The following is a 13,382-nucleotide window of genomic DNA, read 5'->3' as shown; positions in this document are numbered from 1 at the left end:
TTATAACTATGAACACTATGTAGGAACAAACATGTATGTGCAGGAGAGGAAGAGAGAAACGGAGGAAAGAGGAAGGATGAGTGAGAGGAGGAAGGCTGGAGGGAAGAGTACTGACCTCTCACAGGTGTCCCCTTCTCCCTCCTGGCACACAAGGGGAGGGAGGGAGGGAGGGAGGGAGGGAGGGAGGGAGGGAGGGAGGGAGGGAGGGAGGGAGGGAGGGAGGGAGGGAGGGAGGGAGGGAGGGAGGGAGGGAGGGAGGGAGGGAGGGAGGGAGGGAGGGAGGGAGGGAGGGAGAATATCAGCTTGAAGAACAGAAAAATAGAAAGCTACACTTTAAGAGAGAGAGTGTGTGTATGGAGTCAAATTAGGGTCAATAATATTTTGAAAACGATTGAAAAAAAACGATCATCCGTAGAAATAGAAAATACGGATGCAAAACCATTTCTATGGATGCAAAATATTATTGACCCTAATTTGACTCTGTGTGTGTGTGTGTGTCCTACCCTGGCTGTGAGGAAAGGAGTTGTTGAGTTGCTCCATGACTTCCTCGAGCCCTGATGCATCCTGGGAAGGGCTGGACAACTCGTCGTCACCTGCAACAGAAGGGAAAAGAGTCAGCCACCTTGTCACCCACGCCCTGCTCACCCAACAGTGTGTGTGTGTGTGTGTGTGTGTGTGTGTGTGTGTGTGTGGGGGTCTCACCCATGGTCTCGGTGGTCTGACTGGCCGCCACGCGGAGGAGGGGCAGGGAGGAGTCGGAGCGCTGGGAGGAGGTGGAGGGAGAGGACAGGGCTGTACCGTTCACCTTGGAGTCCGTCTGGAACACACACAGACACAGCTGGTCAACACCAGCAGTGAAAGCCGCTCACCCGGGTCCGTCAGTCACATGACCACGACTCGCCTGAAACCTGGTCAAACCTAACAGACCCCCACAGCAGGGTCCAGATCACCCTGGTCCCAAAACTCCTTTTAGCCTCGAATGCGTCTTCGGACCTCTAATCCTCTCAACTCCCAATATTACATCGGATCCACAACCTACCTTCCTCCGTTCAACAAAACACACAACGCAACAGACAGAAAACCCAGCGCCCAGCAAACACGCCTGTGTGTGTGTGTGTGTGTGTACCTGCTCCAGCAGCTGTCGGAGTCTGTGGAGCTGAGACTCCAGCTGTTTGTTGTGATCCTCCAGGATCTGCATGCGGGCTTCCAGGCGGCCCTTGTGTTGCCGTAGCAACTTGGCCTCGGCGATGAGCTCGGCGTCGCGGGGGCTCTGCGGCGACACGGGCAGCATCTCCGGGGGCGACGGCAGCGGGGACAGACCCTGGTGGTCGTGGGCCTTCTTCAGGCGGTCGTACTCCGACTGCAACTTCCTGCCCAGGCAGCAAGAGGAGGGGTTGGTGGTGTGCGATGACAGGCGATTTCCCAGAAGGTGTGTGTGTGTGTAGTCTGTCTTGCCTGTTCTCCTGCTCCAGGTCGTTGAGGACTCTCTCTAACTCGCCCTTCTCCTCCGTCTCCATGGAGATGAGGATCTGGGCGGGGCTGCGGGGCTGGCTGAGAGGAGAGCCCTGGTTCAGACTCTGGCAGTAGTGCTGGATCAGCAGGTGCTCATCGTCACTGCGCGCGCACACACACACACACACACAAATGTAAACAAAGAGGAACAGGAAAAAGACAATTAGGGGGACCGATCAGTGGAGCAGCATTTGGTTAACCAGCTAATGGACTGACAATCCTTCCACAAAGAGGATAGAGACAGCGATAGAAAGAATGATTGTGTGAGTGAGTGAGTGAGTGAGTGAGTGAGTGAGATTGTGTGTGTGTGAGAGAGAGAGAGAGAGAGAGAGAGAGAGAGAGAGAGAGAGAGAGATTGTGTGTGTGTGTGAGAGACTGAGAAAATGATGGGGAGTGAGATGATGGAGATTTAGGTGGCTGTGTTGTATGCCTACTGCCTGGAGAAATGAATATTATGGTCGGGCTATTGCTGTAGGCCTGTTGCCTAGACACATGGTTTCTAAGAACAAGGGATAGACCATTAGTCTGTTCAATTGGCAAGCCAATCAAATAGAAGATTGGGGGGGGGGATATGGCGGGCCTCACATGCTCTCATTGGGCGAAATGCTGTCATTCAGATATGAGCCGTTACGATTCTCCATCTCTGCTAACCTGTAGGGGGAGACAGAGAGTCACAGTGGTCAGTCCTAATCCACACCCTGCCTCCACCACAAACAACCTGCCTCTAACACTAACACCCTGCCTCCACCGCTAACAACCTGCCTCTAACACTAACAACCTGCCTCTAACACCAACACCCTATCAGATTTTTTTTTTTTTACAGCGTTACATTTCAATGTCATCCCTCCATGCCTCTGGCAGATAATGCAGAGATGAAAAAGGAGGAAGGAAAGGAAGTTGGAGGTGGATAGAAGGAAGGAAAATACAGCAATAGGATGACAAAGAGAGGGGGGAGGAATGAAAGAGAAGGACAGAGGAAGAAGCAGGTAGAAAGGAGGATGGAGGGAGGGGGAGGGAGGGAGGGAGGGAGGGGGGAGGGAGGGGGAGGAGGGAGGGAGGTAGAGAAAGAGGGAGGGAGGGAGGGAGGGAGGGAGAGGGTGGAGGGAGGGAGGGGGGAGGGAGGGAGGGGGGAGGAGGGGAGAGGGTGGAGGGAGGGAGAGAAAGAGGGAGGGAGGGAGGGAGGGAGGGAGGGAGGGAGGGAGGGAGGGAGGGGGGAGGGAGGGAGGGAGGGAGGGAGGGAGGGAGGGAGGGAGGGAGGGAGGGAGGGGGAGGAGGGAGGGAGGTAGAGAAAGAGGGAGGGAGGGAGGGAGGGAGGGAGGGAGGGAGGGAGGGAGAGGGTGGAGGGAGGGAGGGGGGAGGGAGGGAGGGGGGAGGAGGGGAGAGGGTGGAGGGAGGGAGGTAGAGAAAGAGGGAGGGAGGGAGGGAGGGAGGGAGGGAGGGAGGGAGGGAGGGAGGGAGGGAGGGAGGGAGGGAGGGAGGGAGGGAGGGGGAGGGAGGGGGAGGAAGGGGGAGGGACAAGCCTAGCGGCCAGACAGAAAAACAGGAAATATAGAGGATAGGCTCCTCCTACCGGCTGGCGTAGTGCTCGATACGCGTGTGTGTGTCGTCATGAGACAGCTGGGGGGAAGAGGCGGGGCTGTGGACAGGAAGAAGAGGAAGAAAGATGGGAAGAGAGAGAGCAATGGGAAGAGGGGGGAATAGAGCAAGAGGGTGGGGAAAGAGAGAATAGAGGAGATAGAAGGAAGGATAAGAAGACTCTTACACCTGCATCACCTCAATCTTACGTCTAATCACAACAGGCAACACCAGTATCCACCACACACACACACAGCTCCCTAACATGCCGACCTCTCTCAAGCGGTACATGATGATACGTGGGAACATGAGACCGCCACAGTTCTGACAAAGATGACAGCGACACACACTGAGGGAGGGGATAGGGAACTGTATGTGTGTGTGTGTGTGTGTGTGCATGTTTGTAAGAGAGTGTCAGTGCATGGTTGTGTGTTAAATGTAGTTCTAAACAAAACATTAACTGGACTACTTTTTGACCCCATTACATGAACCAACTTTGTTGCAAAGTGTAAGCAGCAAATACCATGATAGACAAAAACTTAGTGTGAGTCTATGTGTGTGTGAGTGTGTGTGTGTGTGTGTGTGTGTATGCAGGAGTACTCACGCATGTTCTACAGGCCAGAAGTTGATCAGAGTGACAGGACTGCAAGACAAGAAACATGAGATGGTGATACCTTGACAGCAAAGCATGATGGGAGTTGAGGTGTGAGAAGCGGAGGGGGGGGGGGGGGGGGCTACAAGTGATAACAAGTGTGACACAACTGCACACACATATATACACCCACACACACGACCTTTCCATAAGGGCCATTGAGCAATGAGTGTGTGCGCCTCCGTGTATGTGTGTGTAGTATGCGTTTCTGTGTAATAAATGTGTGTTAGTGTGTGTCTGTATGTGTGGTGCATGCGTAAGTGTGTGTAGTATGTGTGTTGGTGCATGTGGTACAAGTGTGTGTGTGTGTGTGTAACTCACGTCTCCATGTTGTCTCCCTCCAGGATGGTCTGGACAGGAAGGTAACCCATACGAGGGTGTTTGGCAAAGTAGCGCTTGGTCCTGAACTTGTTCTTCAGAACCTTGGCAAAGTCTCTCACATCCTCCCCTGATGTCGTCTACAAGACACACACACACACACACACAGGTCTTATCAGGCTGGCACAACACAATGTCTGCGCACACGACAGCATAACACGCAAACACACACACACTCACTCACCGGTGTGCAGTACTCCACCATCGGGTACTGCATCTTGTGTCCTTTGGCAACGCGTCCTGAGAAGAAGCAGCTCTGACAGATGTCGTAGTTGAAGTGCTTCAGACTCCGATACCTGAGGGGCACACACACACAGACAAACCAATAGAATAAGTAAACATGTATGTGTGTGTGAGTATGTCGTGTGTGTGTGTTTGTTTTCGTGTCTTACGTGTGTGTGTTTTTGTGTCTTGCGTGTGTGTGTGTGTGTTGGCGGAGTGGCGCGCGTGCAGACCTGAAGCCTATGATGGGACACTCCTTGCAGATGTTACACTTGGCCTGGTGCTTGGCCGTCTCGGCTGCAGCCACGCGGTGCAGCACCGGCAGCCACACCATGGACTGGGGCTCCAGACGCATCCAGTCCAGGAACATGGACGCCTCCAGCTCCGGCTTGTTATTGGCCTGGAGGACGTCAACACAGCCAATTAGAGGGGGGGGGCAGGGAGAGGAACTGATCACATACTCACACACACAGCCATGGAATCACTCTCGCACACACACACACACACACTGGGGTATTCTGAGTGTGAGAGCTTCTGTGTGGTTAATAGATTCTCCATGGCACCAGATTAAAGATTAGCTCCACTAGCCTGGATTAGCTCTCAGATTACATAGCTCATCTTCAACAGCACTATCACATGCCAGAGAGAGGGTGTGTGTGTGTGTGTACTTGTTCTCAGGACTAGTTTCAGTGTGTCTACATATAGTACATATATTCTGTTTCGAGTGTGTTCTGTAAGTGTGTGTGTGTGTTGTAAGGGTGTGTTCTACGAGTGTGCGTGTGTTGTAAGGGTGTGTTCAGTAGGTCCACGTACAAACTGGAAGCAGCTGCGGACGCTGGGCTCGATGTTGCTGCCCCCAAAGGAGGCCACCTCCCCCAGCTGCCGAGGGATCTGGATGGAGTCGTGGAGGAGGAGCCCGAGGCGCCGCTGGTCACAGAAGCCCGTGGCGCTGGCCACCTGGCGGAACAGGACTGGAGAGAGAGAGAGACACAGAGAGAGAGACAGAGAGAGACAGAGAGAGGGGGGGGGGGGGATTAGTGTGAGATGTATTTGAGTTTAGTCTTTGTTGATGCCACTTGTGATTGTGTGGGTCAGCGTGTGCGTGTGGGTCAGTGGTTGTGTGTATTCCCAACTTACAGCGGTACTTGTCTTCCAGGTGAGCCTTACACAGCGAGATGATCCCAGTCTTGAAGGACAGGGTCCTGATCTTCCCACTCCGACCTCTGACAAAGCAGCAGCAGCCAACGCATCAATCTGTTACTCCAGACAGTACTGGATCTTACTCGTGAATGTGTGCCTTTATCTGCTCAGCATATGTATCACCCTGGGTAGTGTGTGTGTGTGTGTGTGTGTCTGTGCGTGAGCGTACGTGTCGTAGACGTTGAGCAGCCAGTTGAGACACATGTCGACGCAGAGCGGCGTGTTGACCAGGCTGGTGTGCTGCGTCTCCAGGCGCTCGTAGATGGACGTCAGGCAGCTGGCCACGCCCACCATGTCCATCAGGGCCTCGTTCTGGCGGAGGCCGTGCTGCTCGAACGCCTCGCACGCCGCCGGCATGCCCAGCAGGTCCACTACCCAGGGGAGGGGGGGGAAGGGACAGGAGAGTGACGAGGCAGTGAGAAAAGGCAGGAGGGAGGGAGGGAGGGAGGGAGGGAGGGAGGGAGGGAGGGAGGGAGGGAGGGAGGGAGGGAGGGAGGGAGGGAGGGAGGGAGGGAGGGAGGGAGGGAGGGAGGGAGGGAGGGAGGGAGGGAGGTGATGGAGGGAGGGAGGGAGGTGATGGAGGGAGGTGATGGAGGGAGGGAGGGAGGGAGGTGATGGAGGGAGGGAGGGAGGGAGGGAGGTGATGGAGGTGATGGAGTGTGAGGGTCGGCAGACGTGAGGGACGGATGGACGAATGCATGCATGGACGGACAGATAGATGGATGCATGGATAGATGGTTGGATGGACAAACGAACCAATGGATGGATGGATGAATGGAGGGATAGATGAAGAGATAGCTGTCGGTATAGGAAGGAGAGACAGACGGACGGAGGCGGGGCTTACGACAGAGGGCCTTCTGCAGACGCCGCAGCTTCATGGCAGTACGGTAGGCGGAGAAACGCACGTTGTTGAGGTCCGCTGAGAATACAGGGTCAAAGGTCACCATCATAACACTGCGCCTTGGCAACGAGCTAGCCAACCAGACAGCAGAAGGGGAGGGATCTTACCCAGAGACTGGTAGAGCTCCGCCATCTTGGGGTGGTCCCAGCAAGTGGTCTGGGTCTGGTGGCTGGAAGAGGACAAACCAGTCACACACACACACACCAACCCTACTGTCTCTTCATGCATTTGTATGTGGTTGTGCCATGTGTGTGTGTGTGTGTTTGTCTAGGATTTTTGCTGTATCACACCTACTCCCAGTGCCTGTGGACAGCTTACATGAGGGTCTATCAGCGTGTCTGAGATACCAGAAGAGGGTTTAAAGGTTCAAGAGTTTAAGTGTGTGTGTCCTGGTTACTATATGAGTGTTGGGGCTAGGAGCCTTTGTTCTGAGGGACCTCATTCACCTCAGAACCACCTCAGATCCAGCAGGTGTAGAAAACACTGGGGATTGAAGCACAGACTATTTACATGCCCCAACACCTACCGTTCGACCAGAGGAATTCCCAGATATTCTGACACCTGTTTTTTTCCTCCCCTAGTTGCAGGAAGACCCACTCCTAAACGTTGCTATAAACAACTCAAGGACAACTAGCTACATCACCGAGAAGCACAGCAACAGTATCACACATAGTCTTAATCACAAGCACACCACATGGATAATTGAGCTGGCAGTCTGGATGTCGTTAAACAGTTGCAACTACTGTTCCCTTTGCAAGTAAAATGTATCAGAAACTCTCTCTCTCTCTCTCTCTCTCTCTCTCTCTCTGGTTGACCCATCCAATATTTGGCCTAAAGGTTTCAAATGACTACTTCACCATGTTAGGGTTTAAATCATGTCTCTAGCAGGCTAATGTAACATTCTGGAAGGCTAATAATACCGGAAAAGAACAGACTACGTTGGCCATTCTAAAAAGTCAATAATTCACCCGCGGTTGTTTTCGGCACCTAAATATTTTAGATGAAACCTGCGTCATTTCTAGGTTTGTCCAGAAGTAAGGAAGCTTCATCACCTTCCCACAAGCCCTCCTTACTAGGCCCACCCTGGAACCGCTACAAGACCTGTGCAATTAACAAAACACACACACACACACACTACTAAACGTGCCTAGGCACATCGTTATCTCGCCAGTGGAGGTGAATCACAGGGATTTGGTCTCACGCTTGAACTGTATTGAGTCCGTGCACGCACGGATGCACGCGCGCCCACACACATACACACAGCACGCACAAAACCTGCAGTCACACTTGTGCCAAAAAAATCTGCACCATCCATCCCACATTCTCCGCTATCATTTAACGACTACTTGTACTTACATTAAATAAACAGAAATATAACATTGCAAAGCTTTTTACAGCTCGATTGTGTTAGTGTATCAGACCATGACCGAGCAACCTTATTTGCCCGGTGATCATTCTCGTGACTGAGAAGGACGAGTGGAAATTTTGACCGCTGCTCAGCACCTAAGCCCGCTGTGAGGCCGTTTGCTTTACACAATCATGCTGGGCAGCCGAAATCTCCAAATACACACCGTATGATTCCGTATACCTTTAAACACCACCGCAAACCGAGGACGCGTTAGCAACAAGGAAGAATCCCTTTCAGAAACCATGATTTAGCTGACACAAGGGTGATGTTTGCAGAGCGAGTGTAAAGGAATGCTAGTCCGGCGCACTGATTTTCGTGGGGCAACAAAATACAAGCATCACAGATAGCTAACGGTTGCTAAATACATTCACAGTAGGGTAAATAATGAAATAACAGCGAAATGCATGATGACTCGCCTTTCTCCCACACCTCCATTTGAGGGAATAATGTAAAGATTTTCATCAAGCCTCATAAGAGTCATATAACAGAGCCATATCAGTTATATTACATCCCCCAATGCTATGGCCAAAGGGGGCGAGGGGGTTTATGGCCAGGGCACCTGCTGTGGTTGACTAGCTAACATCTGCTGTCTACCGCTGGCTGAGCCCGAATACTGGCTAGCATAGCCTAGCTCCTCCACTGCGTCCTACTAGCTAGCTGGTCATGTCCTCTTTCTCCCTCTCCCTCCTCTCTGCTTGCTAGGCACGCCGACACATCTCGCTGGGGAAAAAAGAAATACACAAAAACAGCGGCGGTCCCGACGCATCTTTCGTCCACTTACTTTCGTAGCTGCTCCCTCATCCCTCCGCCGTTCAGGTCGCAGATCCTAATGTTAACAGCAGAAACGGCGCGGGTTTCCTAACCGTGGCTATCCCGTACCACGTAGCTAGCTACCGCGGCGATGAACCGTCCTCTGTAGGAGAGCAACTGTCCGACCGTGGTTTCGTGTGTTCGCCCGTGTGTTGGTTCGCAGAGGCTGGGCTCTAAGACGAGGCGGAGCTACCCCAGTCTCCCTTCCCCCATTCTATTGAGTGGGAGTCTCTGTGCTCAGCTGAGGTTTACCCCTCTCTCGGCTAGGGGTGGGGGTATACAGTACTGGGGGAAGTACAGCTCTAGCTAAATGCTTTCTCTGTAATTTACTGGGCAAGTCTCAGCTACAATGATGGGATGGAAATCCATCCCAGAAAGGGTAACAACACAGAAGTTGCCCTGGCTACGCCTGAGTAGTTGAAATGTAGCCTTGCCTTGTCCTCAGAGGGGAAGGTATGAGTGGGGTGCCTATCAGGCTCAATGTGCTCACACTCTGTCAATCTTCCGTAAGTATGTGTGTGTTTGCCTTCCCAACAAATATTAAGCCTACTTCACCCGCCAACACAGAAGGCTTACTTACAAACTAACAGGTTAAGTAGGTTAATATCCCGTAGATGACTACAGAAAACAGTGTAGAACAGTATCAACACAGGAGTCCAGTTGAAGCGAAGGTTGTTGCTCCAGGAGTTGAGCTATGGTCTCTATGGGACCACACACACACACACACACACACACACACACACTACACAGCCCTGCCCTTCTTCCTCTGTGCCTGCTCTCATCTCTGAGCTACTATGAGCGTGCAGGGGGGAGGGTGGGTGTGTGTGTGCGTGTTTGTGTGTCGGTAAGGTGTGTGTGTGTGCGTGTTTGTGCATGTGTGGCTGTATAGGTTGTTGGAGGTTTTCGTGTGTGTATGCGTGCGGGCGTGCGTGCGTGTGTGCATGCGTGTTCGTGCGTGTGTGTCCTGCATTCTCACTCACAGAGTCTGCGTCAGGTCATCGGGTCCTGTTGTGTCTCTGCATGTAGAGAGGAACATCTGTCACTTCTCTTCACTCTCACCCCTGTCATTTACACTCTCACTCTCTCCTCAAAGTCAAGCTTTCTCCCTTAATTCTTACATGTTTTCATTGTCATGCACACACCCACACCCGAAATCTATTAATGCACTAAAATGCATTTGTTTGAATTTCAAGCCAGGTATGTTAATGGAACTTGGTGCACTTAGTAGTTCATCAAACACACACACACACAGGCGAGCCATATAAACTCCACACCACCACAGCAAAGCAGGTAGGTTCCACCACAAAGCCTCAGCACTGCGCTGTATCCCTCCACCTAGAGCCGGATCTACTTCTACCTCAGGCCAGGTGAGATTGCTCCTACAGGTGATATAGTCCCCTTGGGTCTCTGCTCCAACTCCACTCTGATAGGGACTGATTCTGATCAATGAACCTGGACCCGAGCTGAACAAGACAATTCACTTCTAGAATAGACCAGTACAGACTAGGTCAGACTAGACTGGCCTAGTTGTGTAAGGAGTAGACCAGATGAATCTGGTCTAGACCAGCTGAGGACAGCAGAGACGACACTGGGCTCTTGAGCTCTGGGACTGGAGACCATATTAAAGGCACACTGTTGTAAGTGGACAGAGCGGTCAGTATTATGTGTAGTAGGGTTACTGCTTGTCAGGCCGGATTCAACAGACCACACAGTTGTAAGCTGGTTTAAAATGTTAAAAGTAGACCAGCTAGTAGACAAGCAAGGGTCCTTACTTGATATAGTAGGGCACGTTGTTGGGGGAGATGGCCTGTTCATACGGCTCCTGAACTGAGCCTGCACCAGATAGACACAGGGAGAGACAGAAAGACAAACATAGAGAGAGAGAGACAGACAGACAGATAGAGACAGACAGACATATAGAGAGAGACAGATGGAGAGAGACAAGGTGGTTAGGAGGCACGTTTAAATAGTGTTTAAATAGACAAATTGAGAGAAAGAAAGGGTTAGAGTGATTGGGAATGAGAAAGAGAGAGGAATGAACAGAGAAAGGAAAAGAGAGGGAAAAGGAAGACAAGAAAGACTTACCAAGTAGCAGATGAGGGCCAAAATCTCTGTGAGCGTCCGTCAGCTGCTTGAGGTGCTCTCTGATGGAGATCTGGAGGGAGAAGAGGAGAGGGTCACGAGAGGAGGAGAGGGTCACAAGACGAGGAAGAAAGGAGGAGAGGGTCACGAGAGGAGGAAGAAAGGAGGAGAGGGTCACGAGAGGAGAAAGAGAGGAGGAGAGAAGCGAGAACAGGGCAAGGGAGCAGTGAGAGAGGGGAAAAGATGGGAACATGAAGAGAGATTGAACAGCTGGTGGCAGAGATGAAAAGGCAGATAGAGGGAGTGGCAGAGACACGGCGAGAGAGAGACATAGAGAGAGAGAGAGACAAGGGTATAGAAAGACTGAGGAAGTCGACAGCTGTCTGATGGTGTCTTCATGAGTGGATGACGAGAAAGACGAGGTGGGTGGGGCTGAGCGCTGCTGTAGTACAGTACTGCAGCTCTCATTGGCTCTGCTGGCTGTCAATCTGAAGTAAGGATTCAAGGTGTACAATAAACATCCCCCCTCGTTCCCATTACCCCTTAACCCCACCCCTCCAGCACCCTCTACCTCTCCCCCACCCCACCCCACCCCAGCTCCCCTCATTAGCCCAGTCTCTCCTGGAGAGGGCCTCACCCACACACACTGATGCATCATGGGATGTGTGTAACATTTGAGATTGGCGGGAAATGGCTGGATGTAAGAGTGACATCATATGATGCAGGCGGTGTGATGAAGTGTGTGTGTGTGTGTGCTGGTGAATATGAAGCGGACGGTGCAGGGCGATGGTCTGATGATGGACAGCTGAGGATTTGACCGTACCTTCACCTCATCATCATCATCCTCACCGCTCTCTGACCGTTTACCCGTTGCCATGGAAACCTGCTCGGGGTTACACAAACGAGAGGGCTGAACGGTAGAGCAGCAATCGCCCGTAATGCGCCTCCAGTGAACACACTCGCAACCCCGATCTCTTCCTAAATATGTGGCTCCTTGTGTGGTTTGTGTGTCTGTCTCTCTTCCATTTTGTGTTTATGTGTATGTGTGGTGTCTGTGTGTGTATGGATGTGTGTGTATGTGTGCGTGCGTGCGTGTGTATGGATGTGTGTGTATGTGTGTGTGTGCGTATGTGTGTGTGAGAATGCGTGTGTGAATGTGTGTGTGCAGGTGTGTGTGTAGGTGTGTGTGTAGGTGTGTGTATGTGAACAGCAGGCCAGATGCATGCTCCCAGCGTGCGCCGTATGCTGCTGTCACCAGACGTCTGTCCGTCACACGGGATGTCTAGACGGCTCAGGGTGCCGGCCTTTGATTGGCTGAGCTGTCGGTCGTGGTGAGGGTCAGTGTGAGCACCTCAGAGAGCCTGTCAGCCGTGACGCTTATCACCCCTGATCACACACTGCTGCTGCTCTCTCATCCCGGACATGCTGTGTGTGTGTGTGTGTGTCTACCTGGATGAGCATGTGAGCGTGCGTGTGTATTTATGAATGCATGTGTGTGCGTATGTATCTGTGTGTATAGGTGGATATGTGAGTGTGTATGTGGTGTATATGTAGATTGATGTATGTGTGAGTGTACCTGTGTGCATGCCTGTGTGTGTGCGTGTGTGTGTTCCAGTGTGAGTACCTGGGTGTGTGTGTGTGTTCCAGTGTGTGTGTGTGTGTGTACCTGCAGCAGCTTCCAGCGAGTGTTGAGCTCGTCCAGGCGCTCTAGGTTGTTCTCGGACAGCGTGATGTCCGGAGGGCCGAAGGTGGAAGCCAGCTGGTTAAGATGGCCGACGTCGTCTTTGATGGGAGCGATCTCCTCCTGGAACGCCTGTGAAGGTGGAGGAGAGGTACCGTGGGTAGGAGAGAGAGACAAAGAATCAGAACAGGCTTTCTCGTCTCGTGTATTTCTCTCTCACACGCACCCGTACTTGTTACAAATGGCCAATAAGTCGTTTATTATTTATTTTACAGATATTTGGGGGGTCTTTTTTTTTATTTGGATTTCTTTACAGGACGGTTGCCGAGAGAAAAAGGAAAGCAGGGACAGAGAGAGGGGAGGACGGGCCTGAGCCGGCTTCAAACACAGTTCCTGCCATTAGGCCTTAGCCTTAGTGGTATGTGTGCTTAACCAGTGAGCGCCCAAGCGCGCCGTGCAAATGACAGATGAACCCGAAACTCGCAGCACAAAGGCCCTGGGCTTCAGGTCAGCATGTTAAAACGGTCTCACCTTCACCCTGTCTATGTGTTCTGGTAGAGAGTCGATGAGCAGGTCTCCTACGGGCTGCCACGCCTCCTTCACCATCTCGGCCTGTCCCAGACGCACGTCCAGTTGATCCTCCGCCTCCTGCAGCTCCATCAGCCTATCCAGAGCCAGCTCCAACCTCCTCTGCCAATCCACCGCGTCGGCATTTAGCCCCTCCCACCCCATTGACACGTCCTCCGCCTCCTTCCTCAGGACACGCCCCACGTTCTGGGCACGCTCCTCTGGGCTGATATCTTTAGAGGAGGAGAGGAGTAGAGGGTATGGTGGGGTGGTGGGGGGAGGGTATGGTGGGGGAGGAGAAGAGAGGAATGAAAAGGATGGGGAAAGAAATAGGAGGAGAAAAAATCAGAATGAATATGGTATGTTTGTTTTACCACACATTGAACACAGGGTA

General features: G+C 52.3%; 1 protein-coding gene across 3 annotated transcripts in view; it reads right to left on the bottom strand.

Moving 5' to 3' along the window:
• Positions 1–13,382, bottom strand: part of dmd (dystrophin) — a 68,195-nt gene that overhangs the window by 1,429 nt on the left and 53,384 nt on the right. Inside the window, exons 61-81 of one of the 3 annotated variants that reach the window (XM_084667696.1) lie at positions 12,953–13,221; positions 12,407–12,553; positions 10,744–10,813; positions 10,431–10,491; positions 9,639–9,674; positions 6,548–6,609; positions 6,384–6,458; positions 5,709–5,910; positions 5,477–5,562; positions 5,153–5,310; positions 4,573–4,739; positions 4,302–4,413; positions 4,061–4,197; positions 3,692–3,730; positions 3,083–3,148; positions 2,098–2,163; positions 1,456–1,614; positions 1,127–1,370; positions 703–817; positions 504–593; positions 116–141 (exon numbers count right to left, since the gene is read on the bottom strand). In XM_084667696.1, coding sequence (XP_084523822.1) covers positions 119–141; positions 504–593; positions 703–817; positions 1,127–1,370; positions 1,456–1,614; positions 2,098–2,163; positions 3,083–3,148; positions 3,692–3,730; positions 4,061–4,197; positions 4,302–4,413; positions 4,573–4,739; positions 5,153–5,310; positions 5,477–5,562; positions 5,709–5,910; positions 6,384–6,458; positions 6,548–6,609; positions 9,639–9,674; positions 10,431–10,491; positions 10,744–10,813; positions 12,407–12,553; positions 12,953–13,221 — 2,384 coding nt within the window. In that variant the 3' untranslated portion in view covers positions 116–118. The remainder of the gene's footprint in view (positions 1–115; positions 142–503; positions 594–702; positions 818–1,126; positions 1,371–1,455; positions 1,615–2,097; positions 2,164–3,082; positions 3,149–3,691; positions 3,731–4,060; positions 4,198–4,301; positions 4,414–4,572; positions 4,740–5,152; positions 5,311–5,476; positions 5,563–5,708; positions 5,911–6,383; positions 6,459–6,547; positions 6,610–9,638; positions 9,675–10,430; positions 10,492–10,743; positions 10,814–12,406; positions 12,554–12,952; positions 13,222–13,382) is intronic. The other 2 variants (XM_084667694.1, XM_084667695.1) reach the window with 2 other exon arrangements.

The sequence above is a fragment of the Hypomesus nipponensis genome, chromosome 12, assembly GCF_054491055.1.
Source record: "Hypomesus nipponensis isolate SF chromosome 12, ASM5449105v1, whole genome shotgun sequence".
NCBI classification, from domain to species: Eukaryota; Metazoa; Chordata; class Actinopteri; order Osmeriformes; family Osmeridae; genus Hypomesus; species Hypomesus nipponensis.
Note: the sequence above shows the minus strand (reverse complement) of the source record. Positions and strands in the feature narration are given on the sequence as shown.